The sequence below is a fragment of the Hypanus sabinus genome, chromosome 20, assembly GCF_030144855.1.
Source record: "Hypanus sabinus isolate sHypSab1 chromosome 20, sHypSab1.hap1, whole genome shotgun sequence".
NCBI classification, from domain to species: domain Eukaryota; kingdom Metazoa; phylum Chordata; class Chondrichthyes; order Myliobatiformes; family Dasyatidae; genus Hypanus; species Hypanus sabinus.
Genome location: NC_082725.1, coordinates 11,500,243 through 11,524,833, shown reverse-complemented (window position 1 = coordinate 11,524,833; position 24,591 = coordinate 11,500,243). Strand labels below are relative to the sequence as shown.

General features: G+C 42.3%; 1 protein-coding gene across 6 annotated transcripts in view; it reads left to right on the top strand.

Moving 5' to 3' along the window:
- snx10b (sorting nexin 10b) overlaps positions 1-24,591 on the top strand; it is a 50,354-nt gene that overhangs the window by 18,853 nt on the left and 6,910 nt on the right. For 4 of the 6 annotated variants that reach the window (XM_059945084.1, XM_059945087.1, XM_059945085.1 and 1 more), the window contains exons 2-6: positions 6,536-6,572; positions 10,977-11,063; positions 12,652-12,752; positions 14,205-14,432; positions 15,379-15,477. In XM_059945084.1, the coding sequence (XP_059801067.1) occupies positions 6,558-6,572; positions 10,977-11,063; positions 12,652-12,752; positions 14,205-14,432; positions 15,379-15,477 (530 nt within the window). In that variant the 5' untranslated portion in view covers positions 6,536-6,557. Of the gene's footprint in view, positions 1-1,124; positions 6,573-10,976; positions 11,064-12,651; positions 12,753-14,204; positions 14,433-15,378; positions 15,515-24,591 lie in introns of those variants that run through there. The other 2 variants (XM_059945088.1, XM_059945089.1) reach the window with 2 other exon arrangements.

Genomic DNA, 24,591 nt, shown 5'->3' with positions numbered 1-24,591 from the left:
TCATGTTGGAGGCTATCCAGACAGAATATGAGACATTGTTCTTCCAGTCTGAGTGGGGCTTCTTTGTGGCAGTAGAGGAGGCGAAGTCGAATTGGAATGGCCGGACACCAGGAAATCCAGCCCTTTGTGGAAAATGGAGTGAATGAAGGTGCTCAACAAAGTGGTCTCCCGATCTACACCGGGTCTTGCCAGTGCAGGAGAGGCTGCAGTGGGTGACCCCAACAGGCTCGCAAGTAAAGTGTCCTCTCAGTTGGAAGAAATGTTCAAGCCCCTGAACGTTGGTCGAAGGGGATGTGTAGGGGCTGGTGTAGCTCTTGTGCTACTTGCTGGGATAAGTGCAAGGAAGATGATCATTCGGGAGGGATGAGTGGACAAGGGGATTATGCAGAGAGTGATCCTACAGAAAGTAGAGATTAGTATGGGGGGGGCACAGAGGGGATTTTTGTTTTTCCTAGACTGGGGGGAAGAAAACAACAAACTTTTGTATTAATGATATTTCTCGGATTGTTCTACTGTTTGCTTGATCTCCTTCTGACACAAGTTTTGGTGCTGACTTTAAAATTGTGTAAATAGTAAGGTTTTTGTCTGCCGTAATCCGTCTGTATTAAAATTTTTAAACTTAAGTGCCTTTAGGTTTTATTTTCCCATACTGTGCATGATTTGAGTTCAAATCAAAGTTCAATTTAATTGTTAGTCAACCACATACATGTACGCCACCAAATGAAACAACGTTCCTCTGGATAAAGGTGCACAGCACATTACATGTAACTCACAGACAGCTCAAAGTGATATTAACACAAATAAGTTAACAAATAATAAGGTGCATAATGCTACTGGCACTTTATACGTGATGAGACTTGAGTGGTGGCAGGATGTTCGGTTCTATGTCCTCCCCATGGGACCGTTTCCTCCCACGGTCCAGTGATGTACCAGGGAGGTTAATTGGGCATTGTAAGTTGTCCCGTGATTAGGTTAGGGTGTTGTCAAAGTACATGTATGTCACCATATACAACTGAGATTCATTTTCTTGCGGGCATAAATCCAACAGCCAATATAGATCATATATCAATATCATATAGATCATATATCAAGATAGACCAACAAGGTGGACAACCAGTTTACAAAATACAACAGATATAACAATACACAAAAAGAAGGAATAAAATAATAAGTAAGTAAGTAATAAATATTGAGAACATGAGATGAAGAGTTCTTGAAAGTTAGTTCCATAGATTGTGGGAATAGTTCAGTGATGGGGCGAGTGAAGTTATCTCCTTGATTTTGAGAACTTGATGGCTGAGGGGTAATAATTGTTCCCAAACCTGGTGGTGTGGGTCATTGATGATTGATGCTGCTTTCTAGTAATATATATTCTAGGTACATGTATAAATAAGGTTTTTGCACAGTGCTGTATTTGTCAGTGTGGAGTAGAGAGTGAGTTTGTAAACTTGCTGGGAGCAAAGGATGTTGGGAATGGAGAGGGTGGAGCGCCATGGGAGGGGAGCAGGACAGGTGGCAGAGAAGGAGTGCTGGGGGTGGGTGCACCCAGCCTTGAGACACCAGGCAAGGTCATTTGATTTATTGATCATTACAGACATCTCGCTGGTGTTTTCCACTCCTTTCTCTTCTCCCTTCTCCCTTCCCCTTTTCCCAACCATGACTCACTCTCCCTGCCCCCTTCCCACGCTCAGTCCACAATAGAGACTCATATCAGAATCAGTTAACATTTGTTACGAAGTTAGTTTTATTGTGGCAGTAGCACATTGGAATACATAAGATTGCTATAGTACTGTGCAAACGTTTTAGACAGCCTAGCTATTAATCCCTGCCTGTAAAAGTGTCTATCTAAATTCTTCTACTAACTGCTATTGTATTTGCTTCTGCTTTTGGGGTAGCACAGTAATGTAGCAGTTAGCTCAACGTTCAATCTGGCTTCAATTCTCACCACTGTGAAGAGTTTGTACATTCTCTCCGTGACCACATGGGTTTCCTTTGGGCGCTCTGTTTTCCTCCCACATTCCAAAGGTGTACAGGTTAGAAGGTTAATTAGACACATGGATATAATTGGGTTAGAAGGACCTGTTACCTTGCTGTATCTCTAAATTAAATATTCCACACACCTAAATAAAAACAACTTTGTAAATCTTCTGTAATCTGTCTCCTGCTTACTTTAACCCCAACACTTTTAGTATAGCAGGTCATCCCCCAGCTTCTAATACTCCAAAGAAAATAGTCAGAAATCGTCCCACCATTCCTTAGGTATTACACTCCAATCCATAAAACCATAGAAGTCAATCATTTGTCTTAATGAGCCTGTTCTGCCATTTGATCGTGTCTAATTTATTTTCTCTTTCAATCCCATTCTTCTGCCTTTTCTCCATTACATTTGCTGCCCTTACTAATTAAGTACCCAGCAACGTTTACCTTTAATTTCCCCAACAATGTGGTCACCACTGCCATCTGTGACAGTGAATTCCACAGGTTCACCACCCGCTGGCTGAAGAAATTCCTCATCATCTTTGCTCTAGGCCCTAGGATATCCTTCTATTCTGAGGCCGTGCCCTTGACCTTGGACTCTCACTATTGGAACCATTCTAGCCACTCTATCTAGGCCTTTCAAAATCCAGTAGGCTTCAATAAGGTCCTCCAGATCGAGGCAAATCTGGCGCCTCATCTCCATGGAGCTTCATCTGCACCCTCTCCAAAGCCTCCAGATCCTTCCTGTGGTGTGACCAGGACTGCACACAGTACTCCCGTGTACAGCCTAAGCAAAGTTGTATGTACCTTGACTTCCTGGCTTTTACATTCAATGTCCCAACCAAGGAAGGTCACATTTGTGGAGCTATAGTCCCACGGTATTTCAGTGCTCCTAAGGCCTGGTATTTATTTTTATTTATTGAAATACAGCGTGGAATAGGCCCTTCTGGCCCTTTGAGCCACAGGACCCAGCAATTCCTGGAACTACTCTTGGCCTAATCACGGGACAATTTACAATGACCATTTAATCTATCATATGGTGGGTCTTTGGACTGCGGGAGGAAACCAGAGCACCCGGAAGAAACCCACAGGGAGAATGTACAAAAACTCCTTACGGGCAGCGGCAGGAATTGAACCAGTTGTCTGTACTGTAGAGTGTTGTGCTAACCACTACACTAGTCTGCCAACCCACTCTATACTTGCAGTTGACATCCAAAATGCAACACCTCAACCTTGTCCAAATGAATCTCAATTTGCCATGTTACCAGCTGATCTGTATCCTTTAACAAACTCTCTCATTGTACATAACTCCAACATTTATGCATCATCTGCAAGCTTTCCAATCGGACCACCTGTGGTTTCGTCCAAGCGACGTAATCCTGTGTGCAGCACTAATCCTTGCAAAACTGTTCGTAGACCTCCAGTCGGGAAAACAGCTCACACCACTCTGTTCTCGTGTCACTTTAAGGACATTCAGTTAAATTGGGTATATCAGTTATCTTACATATTTATTGTGTTTTTTTTTTATTATTGTGCTTTTTATCTAATTAAGTTTTTATTTGTGCTGCATTGGATCTGGAGTAACAACTATTTTGATCTCCTCTACACTTGTGTACTTTTGACCAAACCAATTTTGGATTAGTTTCACCAACCCAATGTGGGTCCCATGTAACTTAATCTTCTGAACCAGCCTACCATTGGGAACCTAGTCAAATGTTTTACTGAAGTCTCTGCGGACAACATCCACTGCCCTACCCTCATCAATTATCTTTATTACTTCCTTTAAAAAAAAATCTCCAATCAAATTAGTGAGGTAGGATTGTTCCCTGGAGCATAGAATGAGGGAGATTTGATAGAGGTATGCAACATTCTGAGGGGAACAGATCAGGTAAATGAAAGCAGGGGTTTTCCATGGAGCTTGGGTGAGATGAGAACTAGAGGTCATGGGTTAAGGGTGAAAGATGAAATAGTTTAGGGGAACCTGAGGGACATCCTCATCGCTCAGAGGGTGGTGAGAGTGTGGAATGAACTGCCAGCAGAAGTGGTGGATGTGGGTTTGATTTCAGCATTTAAGGGAAGTTTGAATGAGTGCATGGATGGGAAGGCTATGATCCAGGTATGGGTCAATGGAACTAGACAGAATAATAATATGGCACAAACTAGATGGGCTGAAGGGCCTGAATCTGTGCTGTGCTATGGTTCTGGGATCTTCCCTGCAGAGCAACCTTAATTAGTTCATCCTCTGCCAAATGTAAGTAAATCCTCTTGTAAGAATCTACTCCAATAATTTCCCACCACCAATGTACAGTGGTTTCTTAAACTTATTTTTAAAGGAAACTTTATCAAAGGAAATCCATCAGCTATTCTCCACTTTTCCAGCACCTCACAGATGCCTAAAGAGGATACAAAGATGCCTCAATAAATTTCTACCTTGCCTCTTTAAGTTGTCCAGGTAAAGATACCTCCTTAGCTCTGTTCTAAAGGGTCATCCCTCAAATTTGAGACTGTGCCCTCTAGTTTTGGATATGCCCTCCATAGGACACATTTCTCCATATCCATCCTATCTAGTCCTTTCAACATTCAGCAGGACTCAGTGAGATTCTCCCTGCATTTTCTAAATTCCAGTGAGTTCAGGCCCAAAGCTGCCAAATGCTGCTCATATGTTAACCCATTTATTCCTGAAACATCCTCATGAACCTCCTCTGGACTCTCTCCAATGCATACACATCTTTTCTGAAATATAGGGTCCAGAACTGTTGACAATACTCCAAGCATGGCCTGACTAGAGTCTTATAAAGGCCCAGCATTATCTCCTTGCTTTTATATTCTGTTCTCCTTGAAATAAATGTCAGCATTGCATTTACCTTCTTTACCACAGACTCAACCTGTAAATTACCCTTCTGGGAGTCTTGCACAAGGACTCCTAAGTCCCTCTGCACCTCTGATGTTTGAACCTTCTCCCCATTTAGATAATTGTCTGCACCATTGTTCCTTTTATGATGCACTGGCGAAGACCCTGTGCGGAAATCATACTGCTGAATCCGGGTCCTTAAGAACCCCCAACTCCTCTTTGCTCAGCCTGGAGCCTGAGGTCACCAGGCACACCAAGACAATATAACAATGCCAATGAAGGATTGCAGGACAGACGTCAAATATAGGATAGTTAATCTTACCAATTCTGGGCATTGTTGACATTTATTGTGTAGATTTTATTGGTTATTAACACCTAAAAATGTATGGATTTTTAGTTAAATACAAAGATAATGGGATTCAGAATCTCTTTTGGATCAATATCTGTTTAAAATATTGATAATGTTAACTAAAATTTCAGAACATGTTGGTGATGGGATTTGAACTGTTCCCCTTGTGCACAAATAAATGCAGAGAGATTGAGAAATGCAAACAAGTTGTCTGAGTTCATTTAATCAGTGACGACAACACCAACACTGCCATCTCCGTGATAAGGATATTCCCTAGATTATGAACTTAACCCACTTCAACAACACACATAAAGTGTTGGAGGAATTCAGTAAGTCAGGCAGCATCTGTAGAAGGGAATAAACAGTCAATGTTTTGGTCCTAGACCTTTCATCAGGATTGATGGCCCTTTTAAACTCACCATTGTCACCTATGCTCTTCCTCTTGGTGCTTGCCAATGTCAAGTACTCATCAAAGACCTTATCCACTCTTTGTTCACCAAGTCTGGAGGTTAGTTCGCAAACGTTTCGTTGTCAGTCGAGGTGGCATCATCAGTGCGCAACTGAGCATTGTTTCTGCCACGTGCTCGCATTTATATTGGCCTGATTCATTGTTCTGATGGGTTGGCTGTCGTGCAGGCTGCTAGTCTCTGCTGCATTCCGGCCAACCGGGTAGCTGATGATCTCCGCTGGCCCATAACTCTGGTTATTAATTGTTGTGAGTGTTGTTTAATCAGGTGTCTGTGGCTCATCCATCGGCCCCAATACCACTGACACATAGGTTCGTAAATTGCATCCAGTTCTTCATGCTTGTTAATAGTCTTCTGCTGAGAACCAAGCTTCTAAGAAGGGGCGAGCAATAGACACCTGGGGAACCCACACTCAGAGTGAGCGATAACCAGGGAACCTGTTGTGTACTTGCCTAGTCCGACTGTCTGGGTGCAATTGGTAAGAAAGCCTAGAATCCAGCTGCGGACTGGTGTATCCAGTCCCAGATTCTGCAGCTTAATGGTCAACATTTCTCGCGGGCATTCACAACAGAGCAAAGAAATGTAATAGAATCAGTGAAAAACTGCATGCACAGAGTCTGACAAACAACCAATGTACCAAAAAAAAGACAAATTGTGCAATGCAGAAAAATAGAGTAAATAATACTGAGAACACGATGCATAGAGTCCTTGAAAATGAGTCCAAAGGTTGTGCTCAGATCAGTCCGGTGTTGAAATGAGTGAAGTTATCCACAGTGGTTCAGAAGCCTGATGGTTAAGGGGTAGTAATTTATCTAATCTTATCATGTGTACACCTTGTGTGGATTTTTGTATCTCAAAAATGTAGCTAATCTGTATAAATTTCTTGTCTAGACTTCAACTAGAGGAAAACAAGATGAATGAAAGAAAGGTAAGAAATGTAACTATAAATCATATTTTTACCACACTTAAGTAATTTTTGAGATCCTTCCTGGGCTATGGAGTTTTAATGCTCTGCAGATCTGTGTTCAATGATAGGAAGCCACACAAATTATGTATATCACCATGTGATGAGTTTACAAGCAAGATGCGTTTTTGGCCTTGAGTGCCCCACTATCCAGACAAAAGTTGCACCTAGCGATCCTCTATGTGGCATGTTAGTCTAGTGAGTTTAAAATCCAACGTGACACGAGTCTTGTAAACACACTGCCCACACTCATACACAAGGGACATTGGCAACAGTGTGAGTTTATATAGTGGCAAAATTTAACAGTATGACTTGGCCACATCCCAATTATCTCTTCATATCAGTGGAGCTATTTGAATATTTCTGTTGATAATCACACTTCTCAAGGTCTCCTCCCCTTCATTGTAGCTGTCAAAAGCACAATAGAATGAGTATCGGATATACTGCTGATTGGGTCAGAGCTACTGATGATGACCGAGGACATTTTCAAAGATGCTTTTTAGGCTAACCTTGATTTTTATTCATCTATACAAGTCTAACTGGATGTGTGTGGAGGGAGTGGGGATATAGTTATGAAGACCATAGTCCTGATTTGTGCATGGAAATTTTACTAGCGTTGAATGTAGTTTAATTTGTTTCTTGCCAAGTTTGTTAATCACCGTCAGAACTTCCTTGAAGCTGCTCACATGTCAGGCCTAAAGGGCTGGGGCCATTTCATAATATTATTTAAGTAGTACTTTAATATTTAACAACAAAGTTTACAAAGTGCAAGTAAAATCAGATGGGGAATTGGTAGTGAAATTGAGAAGGCTGTTGAGTTAAACGTATAATTTACACCTGTTTTCACTACAGAGGCAGGAAGTAACATTTATGAATTTGGTTGTAAATCAGCAATTGGTAGCGAGAGGGTTGAACTTGGGCATTGGGGACAGAGCAAGAAAGAGGTGGGGGGGGTGATACAATCACCATGGAGATGGTACTGAGAAGTTGTTGGTGCTGTAGGCTGATAGGGTTTCCATATCTTCCTGTACTTCAATGGTACAGGAAAGTAGTTGATATTGAGGAAGGTTCTAATAGATAGAAGTACAGCAAGTGTAGATCCTTTATTCAAGAAGGGGAGGAAATAAAGCAGGGAACTGCAGGCCAGTTAGACCATTACAGCACATCAGAGTGGACCATTACAGGCTCTTCAGTACATGATGTTGTGCTGACCTATTAATCAATCTAACCCTTCCCTCCTTTTTTTTGTGTATCATCAGTGTGGCTATCTATGAGTTTAAATGACCCTAATATATTTGCCTCTAACACCAACTCCTCCCACCCCTTGGTGGGGCATTCTACACACCACTTTTTTTTTTGAAAAAGCACTTACCTGTGACATACCCTCTAACCTTCCCTCAAATCACCTTAAAATCAGCCCCCCCCCCCAGTATTCTCTTAAAAATACTTTAATTCGGAGGAGCAACAGTCCCTCTCATATTTCTTTTACAACTGCGCAGACCAAACGTTACCCTGAACAGGAAATTTTTACATGGCCTGAAAACTGTGTGGAACCTCAGATGTGTTTTTTTTTGTGATACGAATGCTATGGAAATCATCACATACTTTTGATTTTATTTATTAGTTGAGTATAATGCATTACAGTACAAAGAAAATATTTCACTTTTTACTCACCTCTTTATTGCAAATCCATGGTCTGTAAGCACTGTCGAGATTAATTTTGCATTTAGAGGAAAGATGCGTCTTAATCCTCAGATCATCCAGATGTTTTGCCTCTAGTCTGTTGCCGTACTTACACTTGAGTGAATTCGTAAGACTGAATTCATGCTCACAGTCAGCACTGGAAGTTTGAAACGTGAACAGGAATTGACACTTTTGCAAATTCTTTGTTTCTAAGCAGGTAGTTCAACATATCAGCAAATGTCCTTCTCAGAAATCTGAAATCGCAGTATTGCTGCGATATGCTTGAGGAAACACTTTTGTCGTAGTCCGTAATGAGTGATTTTTTTTTGTCAGATCCGATGATGTCCGATTCTCTGGGTATTAGTGTGTTAACCAAAATAACGCACTATAACATTATAACATATAACATTCTCTTTACCAAATGCAAAATTGATTGCATTTGCAACAGGGTCAAAAGTTTGCTATACTCTTAACTCACTGTCAGGGAATTTATTATCGAAGTCATTACAAATGGATTGACAATGAGATACTGACTTCCATTCTGTGTTTATTGTTACAATTTGTAAGTGTTGTAACTTGAAACACTAACAATGTAAATATGTTGAAACTCTAAAATGTTTCAAAGTAAAGGTTGTATGTTTATTATTTAGACAATTTATGAATTATTTTCATTATCAAACAATTACAGGATATTTCATAGTTAATATAGATTTCAAACTTATAATACCGTAATTTCAACATTATATATTTAAAAATCCAGCTGCATGATGACCAAAGGCTATTTGTGAGTGGGAGCATTTCAGTTACCGCGTGGCTGAGCACCCACACAGCTTAGAGGGAACAGTGAAAATAAACGATTCTCATTTAGTCCATCAAAGCGATAGTCATTTCTATTTTAGCATGACCTGTTTCAGCTCGATGGTTCAGCACGTGGAAGTGTTTCACAACAGATCACTAGACCGACTGGAAATTTGACAGTGAGATGAATGTGTCATTGAGTAATCTGGCAGATTGGTAGCTGATGCAGGGATTGACAGCTGGTGGAGCTACATTCCAGCATTAAGGCAGCTGAGGAAGAAGCACAGATGAGAAGAACAGCACCCTAAAGATGCATTCTAACGTTGCTCTGAATTTCACTGAGTCTGCTTCAGCGGTCCTTTTAATCCATTTGGCTTTTTGGTTAACACACTAATACCCAGACAATCGGACATCATCAGATCTGATGAACAAGGGAGCTGAAATGTTAACAATATACTTCTCCGAGTGTGTTGCTGATCTGTCCAATTGATTTTTTTGTATTTTCAACATTTTCCTCTTGCTGTTTGTTTACTTTTTATTTTCATTAATTTATCCCCTGAATGAAGACTGGCATCACAGCAGAATTTACTTCTAATTTTTGTTTTTATTTTGTGGTGACCGTGGCAAGGCTGTGGCTTATTGTCTGATTATCATAACCCTGAGGGCTTCGTGTGAACCATAGACTGTGCAGGAGAGTGGAGCCTCATCCATGAATTACCAGATTTATAGAGTTTAGCTTCCCAATGAGATTTGAAAACAAGCAACACAAACAAAATGCTGTTGGAACGTAGCAGGCCAGGCAGCATCTATAGGAAGAAATACTGTTGACATTTTGGGGTGAGACCCTTCGTCAGGACTAGCTGAAAAAAGAGATAGTAAGAGATTTGAAAGTAGGAGGGGGAGGGGGAGATCCGAAATTACAGGAGAAGACCAGAGGGGGAGGGATGAAGCTAAGAGCTGGAAAGTTGATTGGTAAAAGTGATACACAGCTGGAGAAGGGAAAGGATCATGGGACAGGAGGCCTTAGGAAGCAAGAAAGGGGGAGGAGAGCACCAGAGGAAGATGGAGAGCAGGCAAGGATTTGAAAACATATCATCTTGGTTACCAGCACATTATCACAGCTATTGTGTCATTATAACCTGCACCCATTTTTCACAGTGAACGGTGTTTATGTTGTTTTCTGTTCCGGTTGCTTCAGCACTGGAAGGACGGGGTGGCAGAGATTTACCAGGATGCTGCCTGGGTTAGAGAGCATGTCTTATGAGGATAGATTGAGGGAGCTAAGGTTTTTCTCGTTGAAGTGAATGAGGTTGAGGGGCAAGTTGACAGAGGTGTATAAAATAAGAGGCGTAGATTGAGTGGGTAACTGGAGATTGTTTCCCAGGGTGGAAACAGCTAATATGGGGGAGGGACATAATTTTAAGGTGATTGGAAGAAAGTATGGGGGGGGGGAAGGGCATGTCAGGGGTAAGTGTTTTTTTTTAATGCAGAGAGTGGTTGGTGTGTGGAATGAAGTGCCACAGCTGGTGGTAGAGGCATATGCAATAGGGGCTTTTAAGAAATTCTTAGATGAGGCACATGGATGATAGAAAAATTGAGGAGGGAAAGGTTAGGTTGATCTTGGAGTAGATTAAAACTTTGGAACAGCATTGAGGCTGAAGAGTCTGTACTGTGCTCTAATGTTCTTCATTCTATCTGACCATTCTACCGATATATTAAAGGGTTCTGTAAGTTTGATCATTGCAATGAGTGAAACTTGTCCTATGACTCAACACGTCTAATTTCTGGGAAATTGCATCACGTTCTGTATAAAAGCACCGCGATAGAGCTTTTGTCTCTTGGTGTGAAGCGCTCATTCCAATGACCTTCTTCAATATGCCAAATCAGGAATTCATCACGGTGTGGGTACGTGACCCGAGAGTCCAGAAGGAAGATTCCTGGCAGTCCTTCGTAGATTATGAAATCTGTGTTCATGTAAGTATGTTTATTAAATAACTCTTGGCTACTAAGGAAACTACATTTGAAGCATTTCTAACTTTGTGTACTAAATATTATGATTGCCTAGAACACTTCAACATAGTACAGGCCCTTTGGCCCATGATGTTACTCTCACTCAGATCAATTTAACCCTTCCCTCCTGTATAATCCTCCATTTGATCATCATCTTTGTATCTATCTAAGAGTCTCTTAAATGTCCCTAATGTATCTGCCTCAAACTCCACCCTTGGCAGCGTGTTCCATGCCCCTAGCACTCTCCGTGTAAAAACAAGACCTACCTCTACCACCTACACATTAAGCTACTTTAGAGTTAAGTGCGCCTGCCTGTAGGGAGTTTCTACCTGTGACCTCGTGAATTTCCTCCGGATGCTCTGGTTTCCTCCAACAGTCCAAAGACACGCAAGTCAGTAGGGTAATTGGTCATTCTAAATTGTCCCGTGATTAGGCCAGGATGAAACTGGGAGATTGCTGGGCAGGGTGTGTTCAAAGGGCCGGAAGGGCCTATTCCATGCTGTATTCAGTAAATGAATAAGCATGTTCCTGCAAATTCCCATTGGAAAATGTGACTTCCAATGGATTGTAAAAGCACCAGTCATTGGAGGTTGCACTGGGGTAGTGTTTTGGATTTTTTTTTTTACAAGTATCAGATAATCTGTTAGCTGGTTTTGGGAGTTCTGAACTTTTTTCCACATCCTGACAGATACAATCTCCCGTTCCTCTTTGTTGTCTAAGATTCTGGATCACACTGTTATAAGCTGCTAGTATAAATGCTTTCTAAGCAACTGAATTTGATTTTTGAATGGCTGTTTACACAATGTACTGTTTCCAAAACTACTTGCTCCAACTTTGGTCAGTAACCTCCCACTGGTCAATGAGAATTTGTTAATATAGTTTTTTTTTAAAAAAGAGTTTACAATTACATTAGGAGTACAGTAAGATAAAATCATGTATTCTGTTTTTTTTATGAGAGCAGCACATGCCAGTTTAGGAGATCTTTGTCCTCTCTGCTGTGTGCCCAGTTGCTGCTCACTTTAGTTTTTGAGGTTTTATCCTGGTTGAATAAGGAAGTGCTGTATACCATTTTATACTCATAAGCACGGTTTTCCCCTTGTTGTCAATTACACAATCATTGTTCTTGGGCTTGCAGCTTAGATGTATGTACTATAGCTTAAACTGGTCTGTTCTCAGTAACATGTGAACCTCCTGTTATAATAGTGGAAAAAAAACTTTACCTATAGAGCACTTTTCATGCAGATGATGTACTTCAAAGTGCTTTACAATGGGATAAAATTACAAGCATGAAAATAAAGTCAGAAACTAAAAATAGACATGAAAATAAAAGAAGTTAGTTAAAAACAAGCTTAAATAAATAGGTTTTGAACTGTTGAACTAAAACTGAAATGTTCTAGAGTTATTTAAGATGCCAGTTCTGTTTATTCTCGACCAAACATTGAGCCATTGGCCGTGGTTTTCTGTGTATTAAAATTGTAACTGGAAAGTCAGTCCAGGGGATAAACCTTTGGTTTGATTGTCCCAGTGAAGTCACTTTTCCCTTTTTTAATAGACTAATAGTATGTGTTTTACAAAGAAGACATCCTGTGTCAGAAGACGTTATAAGGAATTTGCTTGGCTTAGGCAACGACTACAAGACAATGCAGTGTTGATGTAAGTACTTATTTTTTCTTATTTAAAGCCAATCCAGGTCTACTTTGGTTTTAAAACCCTGTCCACTTCCCACACCCCTACTCTTTGCCCTTCTCCACTGCCCACCATCTTCACCTTCCTTCCTCTGATTTCCTCACCTCCATTCCCCTTTTGTCGCATGGTCTACCATCCTCTCAATAGATTCCATCCTACCCAACTGATGCACCATCAATAACTCTCGGAGACGTGAGGCGAGATACAGGCTTTTATTGGCTGGAAGAAAGAACAAGCAGCAAGCGACCACCACACTGCATCCTGGAGACTGAGGGAGGAGCTGTGCCTCCCATCGCCTTTATACCGGGGTCTGTAGGAAGGGCCACAGGAGCAGTCAGCAGTGGGGGCGTGTCCAGACGGGTATATGTAGTTCACCACACCAACCCATCTGTCACCTTCCAGTTCCTCATACCACTTCTCCCTTCTCCCTCACCAATCACCCTCCAGTTCCTCACGCCACCCTTCCTGTTCCCCAGTGTATCTACCTTTTCCTCCCTCACCTAACATCATGTTCCTCCCCCCTCTCAAGCTTTCCTTCCATAGATGCTGCCTGACCTGCTGAGTTCCTCCAACATTGTGTGTGTGTGTGTGTTGCTCCTGATAAAATCATCTCTCTTTCTCTTGTTTCCCAACCTTCACAATGCTTTGCCTCTCACCTGGGTTAACCTATCACTTTCTCACCCCACTACCTCCTCCTGACCTACCCACTCCACACCATCACCTGGATTCACCTAAAGCCTGAAAGCTCATCCTCCTCTCCCTCCCCCCCATCACCTTTTTATTCCAGCTTCTGCTGTCTTCTCGTCCTGATGTAGGGTCTCAGCCCCAACCATCGACCCTCATCTTTCTCCATAGATGCTGCCTGACTTGTTGAGTTCCTCCAGGTTTTGTGCTTGTTTCTCAAGGTTTCCCGCTTCTGCCCCTCCCCCTTCCTTTTTCCATTTCCCATTCTGACTCCCCTCTTCACCTCCCTCTGATTCCCTCCCTCCTCCCTTTTCTTCCATGGTCCACTTTCCTCTCCGATCAGAATCCTTCTTCAGCCCTTTATTTCTTCCACCTAACGCCTCCCAGCTTCTTACTCCATCCCACCTTCCCTCTCCTCTGGTTTCGCCTATCAACTGCCAGCTTGTACTCTTTCCCTTCCCCTCACCCCCCTTTTTCTGGATTCTGTGACGGGTCTCGACCTGAAACATCGACTGTTTACTCCTCTCCGTAGATGCTGTCTGACCCGCTGAGTTCCTCCAGCACTTTGTGTGTGTCGCTCCCCTCACTCTCTCCAACTCTCATAAAGATTTTTGCTTGGACTACCACGGGCAGCTTGCATGTACTGTATATATTTGTTTAAATTCAAGTTCAGATGTTATTCAACCGTACACGATGCCCATGAATAAAGCTAAACGAAGCAGCGTTGTTTTACAGGGTGCAAAACACGGTACTGAGAGTCACACACAACATAAGGCACGAAGCACATGTTAGATATCGGCAAAATACGTCACACAGAAAAAGCCCTGAGTCCATGAATGTTGCAGCAGTCTGCAGTCGAATACAGTATGGCTTGTCGCCTTCTGAGCGAACATTGGGCTCCACCCTGGACACGGTGACGCGCCACACCAGCACAATGGTAGAGCCCCACCGCCTCCCTCCTGGGTGGGTATAAACAGGCAACACCGTGGCTGGAAGGCCTTGTCCTCGCTATGACTGAGACCACACTGCTCCTTCGCAATCCGCCGCTGACGTCCACCAATAAACCAGTAAACCAGACTTGCAGCATTCCACACCACTTACGTCCACTGGGGTCTTGCAATCACAAGAAAAACAACTGCGGTGGGTTCTTTCCGCTCAGTTTTACTCTATGTGCGCAGTTTGGCTTGCCCTGCTTGGCATTTTGTCACAGGGTGACCAGGAGTGAAAAGAACTCTCATCAGAAATCACATTGTTGAAGCACAAACCATGTTAATTTCTGCAATATTTTTTTTAATGTCACTTTAAATTGATTTATGAATTTATATGTTATGCATTCCTGCTTTGTCCCGGTTTTGTAACACATGTAATTGGTTTGGGTGGTAGGGTGAAGATGCACCTCTACCAAAGGAGGTGTGAGGCACTCTTTCCCCCCAGGTCACCCTTGGGCAAGGTGTAGCACCTGCTTGGTGCCCCGCCCACCCGATCAGGGTCATGTGAATGCGTGGGAGCAGGCGGTGGATGGTCGTATGAACAGCCGGTGCAGATCACAAGTCCTGGTTATGCGACCACCGACGCCAGGTAGACAATCTCTGAGGAGCATTGAGAATGGCCGGGAGTCACCCATCTTGTAAAGACGCTACCCAGAAGAAGGCAAACACTTCTGTAGAAAAATTAGCCAAGAACAATCACAGTCATGTAAAGACGTGATCGCCCACGTTGGATGACATGGCACATAGCGATAAAGATAATGATGACAATTGGTTCCCGGTCAGACTTGTACGACAACGTTGGCTGCATGTCTTCGACATTTCTGAAAAACCTTCGCGTTTTTATCACTGCTTGTTCACGGAGGATAGAAAAGAATTTGCAATGTCTGTTGGTTGACTGTTGAATATCATTTTCCTTGCAGAAGTTTACCAGAGATTCCTCCGAAGATCCCCTTTTTTAGTGGCAGTAACAGCCAGCTTGTGGAGCAGCGTCGACAAGGACTTCAGGAATTTCTAGAGAAGTGCGTACAACTGAGTTTTTCAGTTATCAACTCCCAGGTGTGAATTGTGATGAATGGACTTCCCTGAGATTGTTGATTAAGGCCAACTCTAAGCTATGTTACGGAGGCCAGTTTCACATTACAAGCCCGTGACTCTGACATCAGTTGTGGGAAAGTTATTGAAGGTATTCTAAGGAACCAGATATATAAGTATTTTGATAGACATGGACTGATTAAGGATAGTCAGCATGGCTTTGTGCAAGGAGGTATACAAAATTATAAGGGGTATAAATAGGGTAAATTCAAGCAGCCTTTTTCCACTGAGGTTGGGTGGGACTCCAGCCAGAGATCATTGCTTAAGGGTGAAAAGTGAGATGTTTGAGGGGAAACTTCTTCACTCAGGGTCGTGAGAGTGTGGAATGAACTGCCAGTGCAAGTGGTCCGTGCAGGCTTGATCTCAACACTTAAGAGGAGTTTGGATTGGTATGTGGACACTAGGAATATGGAGGGCTATGGTCCCGGTATGGGTCGATGGGAGTAGGCTGTTTGAATGGTCCGTTTCTGTACTTCTCTACGACTCTATGTACCAGTTGCTAGGTTAATTGGTCATTGTAAATTTTCCCATGATTAGGCTTGGATTAAATCGGGGCTTTGCTGGGCAGCGCAGGTCGAAGGGCTGAAAGGGCCTATTCCGTGCTGAATCCCAATAAATAAATAATTTTTAACTGAAGTACTTCATCCTGAAGAACTGGTCTGGTCAATTGCATCCTTATTTTTCTAGGAAAGTTGCTGTTCTTTTGCCTTTCAACCTAATGCAGCTCCTTAAAAACGGCAGCACACAAACAGTAGAACTGAAAATAATTATTAAGACACAGTACCTACTGCCTGTTGCGTCGCTGGCATTTAAGGCAGCAGTGAAGGTCATCCATGCCTGTCAAAAGACAATTTTGTTCTGAGTCTTGGCAGTGTTCAGGGCTTCCTTCATCGTGCCAGTAGCTCCCTCTCGGTTTTCACTACTGTCAGCCATGCCATCCCGGTGGAGACTCAGGAATACCGTTGCACTCAGATAAAGAAAAAATTTTCATTGCTGTTCTTGTAACAATTTTTTCATTTTTTGACCTGTCAGGGTTGTTGGCCCTGAGCTGTGGGCCACTCTTAGTCTGCCCTCTACCCTTTGACCCGTTTGGCATGGGTGACCCTACCAAGAGCCAAGGCATAAAGCCCTGACTCCAGCCAACATATTGTAGCTCCTTGGGTCATTGAGGCACGCAAGCCTCCAAACCCTACAGCAATGTTGTGATCCTCTTGGAGAAGAATACGGTAGATTCCGGTTAATTGTGACATATTGGGACCTGTATATATTGGCTCAATTAAGTGGCTTCCCCAATTAGAGTTTCAAGGAAATCATTGAAAGAAGAAAAAAAAGACAAACTACTGTTTAACTGAGTGACAATTTATGTATTTAAATGAAATACAGAACAAATTAGAACACCACCAATACTTCTACAGTACTATAAAACTGTCTATTGGTTCCTAATAGATATTGACAGAGGAATTAATCCTCTGTGTTCTTTTGATTGTAGCTGAACAAAATCAGAATGGATAATGGACTGCCTTCATACAATGTTGTAGGTGATTGCATCCTCCAAATCTACTATTTCATTGTAACATTTAAGATGATTTTAGATACTGTTTTGTAATTTCTAACTTGTTGAAGTAGTGGAATCATTTCGTTTTCACTCCTGGCCATTTCTGGTATCTCCAATCCTGAATGCTCTAAACTGCAGTGAGCGAAACAGTTCAAAGTGATCTTGCTGCTTACTTTTTGCCAACTATCAAGTTTTCGAACGTAAACACATGCAACTGATGATATTTAAAAACTAATTGCTCTAAGAACAGTGTAGTGTCAAAATGCTACACAAGTGCATTCAACTGATGCTAGTTAGAAAATGTTCAGCAACAGTCTCCTGCACCATTAACTGATGGCCCAGTTAATCAGAATCCACTGTACTTGCAGATTAGTTTCTTACATATGGTTTGAGTTCACAACAACACTAGGATCAAGGATAAACTTTATTTGCCATATACACTAAGTGGCCACTTTATTAGATACACCCTCGTTATTGCAAATATCTAATCAGCCAATCGTTTGGCAGCAACTCAATGCGTAAACGCATGCAGACATGGTCGAGGGGTTCAGTTGTTCAGGCCAGATGTCAGAATGGGGAAGAGCTGTGATCTGAGTGATTTTGATTGTGGAATGATTATTGCTGCCAGATGGGGTGGTTTAACCATATAACCATATAACAATCACAGCACGGAAACAGGCCATCTCGGCCCTCCTAGTCCGTGCTGAACTCTTAATCTCACCTAGTCCCACCTACCCGCACTCAGCCCATAACCTTCCACTCCTTTCCTGTCCATATACCTATCCAATTTTACCTTAAATGACACATGTGAACTGGCCTCTACTACTTCTACAGGAAGCTCATTCCACACAGCTATCACTCTCTGAGTAAAAAAATACCCCCTCGTGTTTCCCTTAAACTTCTGCCCCCTAACTCTCAAATCATGTCCTCTCGTTTGAATCTCCCCTACTCTCAATGGAAACAGCCTATTCACGTCAACTCTATCTATCCCTCTCAAAATTTTAAATACCTCGATCAAATCCCCCCCTCAACCTTCTACGCTGCAATGAATAGAGACCTAACTTGTTCAACCTTTTTCTGTAACTTAAGTGCTGAAACCCAGGTAATGTCCTAGTAAATCGTCTCTGCACTCTCTCTAATTTATTGATATCTTTCCTATAATTCGGTGACCAGAACTGTACACAATATTCCAAATTTGGCCTTACCAATGCCTTGTACAATTTTAACATTACATCCCAACTTCTGTACTCAATGCTCTGATTTATAAAGGCCAACATTCCAAAAGCCTTCTTCACCACCCTATCTACATGAGACTCCACCTTCAGGGAACTATGCACTGTTATTCCTAGATCTCTCTGTTCCACTGCATTCCTCAATGCCCTACCATTTACCCTATATGTTCTATTTGGATTATTCCTGCCAAAATGTAGAACCTCACACTTCTCAGCATTAAACTCCATCTGCCAACGTTCAGCCCATTCTTCTAACTGGCATAAATCTCCCTGCAAGCTTTGAAAACCCACCTCATTATCCACAACACCTCCTACCTTAGTATCATCGGCATACTTACTAATCCAATTTACCACCCCATCATCCAGATCATTTATGTATATTACAAACAACATTGGGCCCAAAACAGATCCCTGAGGCACCCCGCTAGTCACCGGCCTCCATCCCGATAAGCAATTATCCACCACTACTCTCTGGCATCTCCCATCTAGCCACTGTTGAATCCATTTTATTGCTCCAGCATTAATACCTAACGACTGAACCTTCTTAACTGACCTTCCAATGTGGAACTTTGTCAAAGGCCTTGCTGAAGTCCATATAGACTACATCCACTGCCTTACCCTCGTCAACATTCCTCGTAACTTCTTCAAAAAATTCAATAAGGTTTGTCAAACATGACCTTCCACGCACAAATCCATGCTGGCTACTCCTAATCAGATCCTGTCTATCCAGATAATTATAAATACTATCCCTAAGAATACTTTCCATTAATTTACCCACCACTGATGTCAAACTGACAGGTCTATAATTGCTAGGCTTACTTCTAGAACCCTTTTTAAACAATGGAACCACATGAGCAATACGCCAATCCTCCGGCACAATCCCCGTTTCTAATGACATATTAAAGATCTCCGTCAGAGCTCCTGCTATCTCTACACAAACTTCCCTCAAGGTCCTGGGGAAAATCCTGTCAGGACCTGGAGATTTATCCACTTTTAAATTTCTTAAAAGTGCCAGTACTTCCACCTCTTTAATTGTCATAGGTTCCATAACTTCCTTACTTGTTTCCCACACCTTACACAATTTAATATCCCTCTCCTTAGTGAATACCAAAGAGAAGAAATCATTCAAAATCTCTCCCATCTCCCTCGGCTCCACACACAGCTGACCACCCTGATTCTCTAAGGGACCAATTTTATCCCTCACTATCCTCTTACTTTTAATATAACTGTAGAAACCTTTCGGATTTACTTTCACCTTATTTGCCAAACCAACCTCGTATCTTCTTTTAGCTTTTCTAATCTCTTTAAGATTCCTTTTACATTCTTTATACTCCTCGAGCAATTCCTTTACTCCATGCTGCCTATATCTATTGTAGACATCCCTCTTTTTCCGAACCAAGTTTCTAATATCCCTTGAAAACCATGGTGCTTTCAACCTTTCCTTTCAACCTAACAGGAACATAAAGATTCTGTACCCTCATAATTTCACCCTTAAATGACCTCCATTTCTCTATTACATCCTTCCCATAAAACAACTTGACCCAATCCACTCTCTCTAAATCCCTTCGCATCTCCTGAAAGTTGACCTTTCTCCAATCAAAAATCTCAACTCTAGGTCCAGTCCTGTCCTTCTCCATAATTATATTGAAGCTAATGCTATTGTGATCACTGGACCCGAAGTGCTCCCCAACACATACATCTGTCAGCTGACCTATTGCATTCCCTAACAGGAGATCCATCACTGCCCCATCTCTAGTCGGTACTTCTATGTATTGCTGCAAAAAACTATTCTGCACACATTTCACAAACTCTAAACCGTCCAGCCCTTTTACAGAATGAGCTTCCCAATCTACGTGTGGAAAATTAAAATCTCCCACAATCACCACCTTGTGTTTACTACAAATATCTGCTATCTCCTTACACATTTGCTCTTCCAACTCACGCTCCCCATTAGGTGGCCTATAGAACACTCCTATAAGTGTCACTACACCTTTCCCGTTCCTCAATTCCACCCAAATAGTCTCCCTAGAGGAGCTCTCTAATCTATCCTTCCAAAGCACCGCCATAAGATTTTCTCGGACAAGCAATGCAACACCTCCTCCTCTGGCCCCTCCTACTCTATCACACCTGAAGCAACTAAATCCAGGAATATTTAGTTGCCAATCACACTCTTCCTGCAACCATGTTTCACTAACAGCTACAACATCATAATTCCAGGTAGCAATCCACGCTTTAAGCTCATCCACCTTTCTTACAATGCTCCTAGCATTAAAATAGATACATTTAAGATACTCTCCACCTCCTCCTCTCTTTTCATCCCTAACAATGCATTCAAATTTATTATCCTTTTCTTTCTTCTCCCCTACATCTTCGGGCTGAGCGCATCCCTTCTCCATCACCTGCCTTTTGGTGATGAGTATCTGGTTTGAGTATCTCAGAAACTGCTGATGACCTGGGAGTTTCACACGCAACAGTCTCTAGAGTTTACAAGAGAATGGTGGGGAAAAACAAAAAAACAAAAAAAAATCCAGTGAGCTGCAGTTCAGTGGACGAAACTGCCTGGTTAATGAGAGCGGTCAGACTGGTTCAAGCTGACAGGGCAGCGACAGTAACTCGAGTAACCACACGTTACAACAATGGTGTGCAGAGGAGCATCTCTGAACGCCCAAATACTGAACCTCGAAGTGGAGGGGCGACAGCGACAGAGGACCCACCAGGCTCCACTCCTGGAACTAATAAAGTGGCTACTGAGTGTGCATTTATGTGTATTGGGAATATGCTGGGGTGTGTTGGTGTAAAATGAAACAATCATATTTTTTATAGAATAAAAAATTACAGTGTATGCAAATAAATTTAGAGGTTAAAGTATAGATATGGAATAAAATTTGCATTAAATATCAGCACGTATTTACAATGTAAACAGCATCATAGCAGTTGTTGAGAGTGCAGTGCAGTGTCTGGGCTAACTAGAATGATCAGATTAACTGCCTGAGTGGGAAGAAACGAGTCCAAGAAGTTAACATGGGCATTATATTTTGATACTGACCCGATTAAGGGATTGGACTTTTAAGGAATATATCCCTTGAATATGGTTGATAACATGAAATTATTTAGTTTGCCAAGAGCATAACCAGGAAATCCTGTTTTGTTTAAAAAAGGACGTCAAAACCTCGATTGACAGGAAATTATACTTGGCTCAGCCCTACTAGTTTTCTATGCCTTTTTTTTAAATGTCCACTGCCATCTTGTGGTTGCAGGTTTGTACTGCAGTAAATAAGGAGGAATTGCTTTGACCCGTCGCTGGTGAACGCTGTAATTAACTTAGGCTTTTTGTACATCGACCCTTTCTCCCCTTGTATTATGTTCTGAGGTAATTTTAGTAATCGCAACAAACTGCTCAAAAATGAAAGTTAGACGTGTGGTTACATGTGCAGTAATAACGTTTTGATCTTTTCATAGAACAATGCATTCACGGGTCTTTAATTCTAATCACTAGCAACGCACGAAATGCTGGAGCAGCTCGGCAGATTAGTCTTCATGAGGGTCTTAGCTCGAAACGTAGAATGTTCATTCTTCTTAATAGATGCTGCCTGACTTGCAGACTTCCTCCAGCCTTTTGTGTGTGTTGCTCTGGTATTCCAGCATCTGCTGAATCTCCTGTGTCTTTCACTCTAAAGGTAGCTTCCTGCCAGTCGGAGGATCTCTTGTGATTTAACATGCTCAGACATCGGCGATGTCGGTCTTAGTGAACACATTGCGAGCCCAGTCTGCTAATGGTCAGCTCCGTATTGATGAAATCTGTTTTATATTTGGGCGGGAGGGAAAAATGTTACCTTAGAATTGTCACCTGAGATGCCTGCTGTGTCTGATGAAGATTTAGTATAGGAGTTCCCAACCTTTTTTAAGCCATGGACCAATTTAGCAGGGTGTCCGTGGGACCCCACAATTGGGAACCCCTGCTAATAAATAATTTATGCTGGGGCCAGAAATATTGAAAATTTATGAAGTTTTATTCGATGCTCAGCAGTTAATATGTTGCTCTGGTATCAAGTTCCATGTGCAGTTTGAATAAAGGAACTTCAACTTGATTGGTACCGGGAATGAAATTCCCCTGGGAGGCGGGGGGGGGGGGGGGGGGGAAAGAGGGGTGGAACAAAATAAATTTTATAGGACAGTAATGTAGTGGTTAGCACATGGCTTTACAGTGCCAGCGATCACTGGCCAGGGTTCAATGCCTGCCACTGCGTGGAAGGAGTTTGTACCTTCTTCCCGTGACTGTGTATTCCATTTCCTGCCACAGTGCGAAGACTTGGGGTTGGGGTTGGAATTAGTCAGTAGTGGGTATGCTAGTTAGCGCTGGAAGCAAGACAACACGTGTAGGCTGCCCCCAGCACTGCTTTGATTGGACGTAAAGGTTGCATTTCATTGTCTGTTTGACAAATAAAGTTGATCTTTACCTGGCCCAGAATCTGCAGATGTTACTGGTTAGTTTGACATCTGATCAAACAATGCTGAGTTTAAACTGGTTATGTTCCTTATATTATCCTTGCTATCATTGAAGTTACCTTTTAACAAGGTTAACTGTCCTGAGTTTTTTAGCAAACATGTTTCTGCTACATTAGCACCAGGTAATTCACAGAGCTATGGTGAGCAGGGTAGGGTGGTGACAAAGGCAATATTGAGGAGGGATTTCTTTAGGCCACCCATTCGCAACTAATTCCTTTTGCCTGTGCTTGGCAATTCGGGTACAACTAGTCTCTGGGTGAGACAACTCTTCCTCAAATCCAACACGTGCGACTCCTTACCACAAACCGATTCCCTCGAGTGGTAGATTCATCTGCTATGGGGAAATTTTCCTAGTTTTTTCCTTATTGATGCCCCTCATAATTTTATAAGCCTCTGTCAGGTGGCCTTAAGCTCTTAGAAAAGGGGAAAAAAACCCATCCTAGCCAGTCTCCAGAATGAGGGGTCACAGTTTAAGGATAAAGAGGAAGCCTTTTAGGACCGAGATGAGGAAAAACTTCTTCACACAGAGAGTGGTGAATCTGTGGAATTCTCTGCCACAGGAAACAGTTGAGGCCGGTTCATTGGCTATACTTAAGAGGAAATTAGATATGGCCCTTGTGGCTAAAGGGATCAGGGGGTATGGAGAGAAAGCAGGTACAGGGTTCTGAGTTGGATGATCAGCCATGATTATACTGAATGGCGGTGCAGGCTCGAAGGGCTGAATAGCCTACTCCTGCACCTATTTTCTATGTTTCTATGTTTCACAACTAGAATGTTGTACCAGAAATGACATCTTGGTGAATCTCCTCTGCGCTTCAGTTCTTTACATCCTTCTAAATGTGTGACAGCTACAGCCACGTGCAATGGACCAGCTGTGTCTACCAGTGACCTTTTTATTCTGATGTCCTTCCCCTTCTTTTCCAGTCATGAAGAAGGGTCTCGGCCCGAAATACCGACTGTTTATTCATCTCCATAGATGATGCCTGTTCTGCTAAGCTCCTCCAGCATTTTGTGTGCGTTACTTTATCCTACCAATGGATGGGCAGCACGGTTACTTACAAGTTGGTGGTTAACTATTACAACACCAGCAGCTTCAGTTCTGTTGTCTGTAAGGAGTTTGCACCTTCTCCTCATGACTGTGTGGGTTTCCTATCACATTCCAAAGGCATAGGGTAGGGTTCGTAAGTTGTGGGCACTTTTGGTTTGCTCCAGTACAGTCCTCACGGACTTGATCTGAAGCAAATGATGCATTTCACTGTCCATGTGACAAATAAAGTTAATCTACTACTGTTCACGGGAGGGGACGTGAACCCTTCCAAGTTCAAAGTCTTCCAGTTCGGATGAACATTTTTAATATGTGGCATATTTAATATTCACATGTAAAATTCGGAATATCTCTTGAGCCCTCAGCATTAACACTCCACTTAGTCTCTCGGCACTCCACAGTGTGCACTCTTTCTGAGGATACTCGGGAGTGTCATCTGAACCCTGTTACTGCAGGTTTGACTCTTTTCGTTCGGCCTCCGAGTGGCGCTATCTAACAGCTCGGAAATTCTCCGGCATGTTCCCTCTTAATGCCATTGAGCTCTGGCCTAAAGTACGAGCCTTGAATTACTCTCTGGATAATGGCTAAATATCACTTCAATCTTCGTTTAGAACACAAGGTCAAGAATAGGTCAATCAAACCCTCAAGCCTGCACCACCATTCAGTGAGATCAGACTGTAGTTGATCCTGTATTCTATCCTTA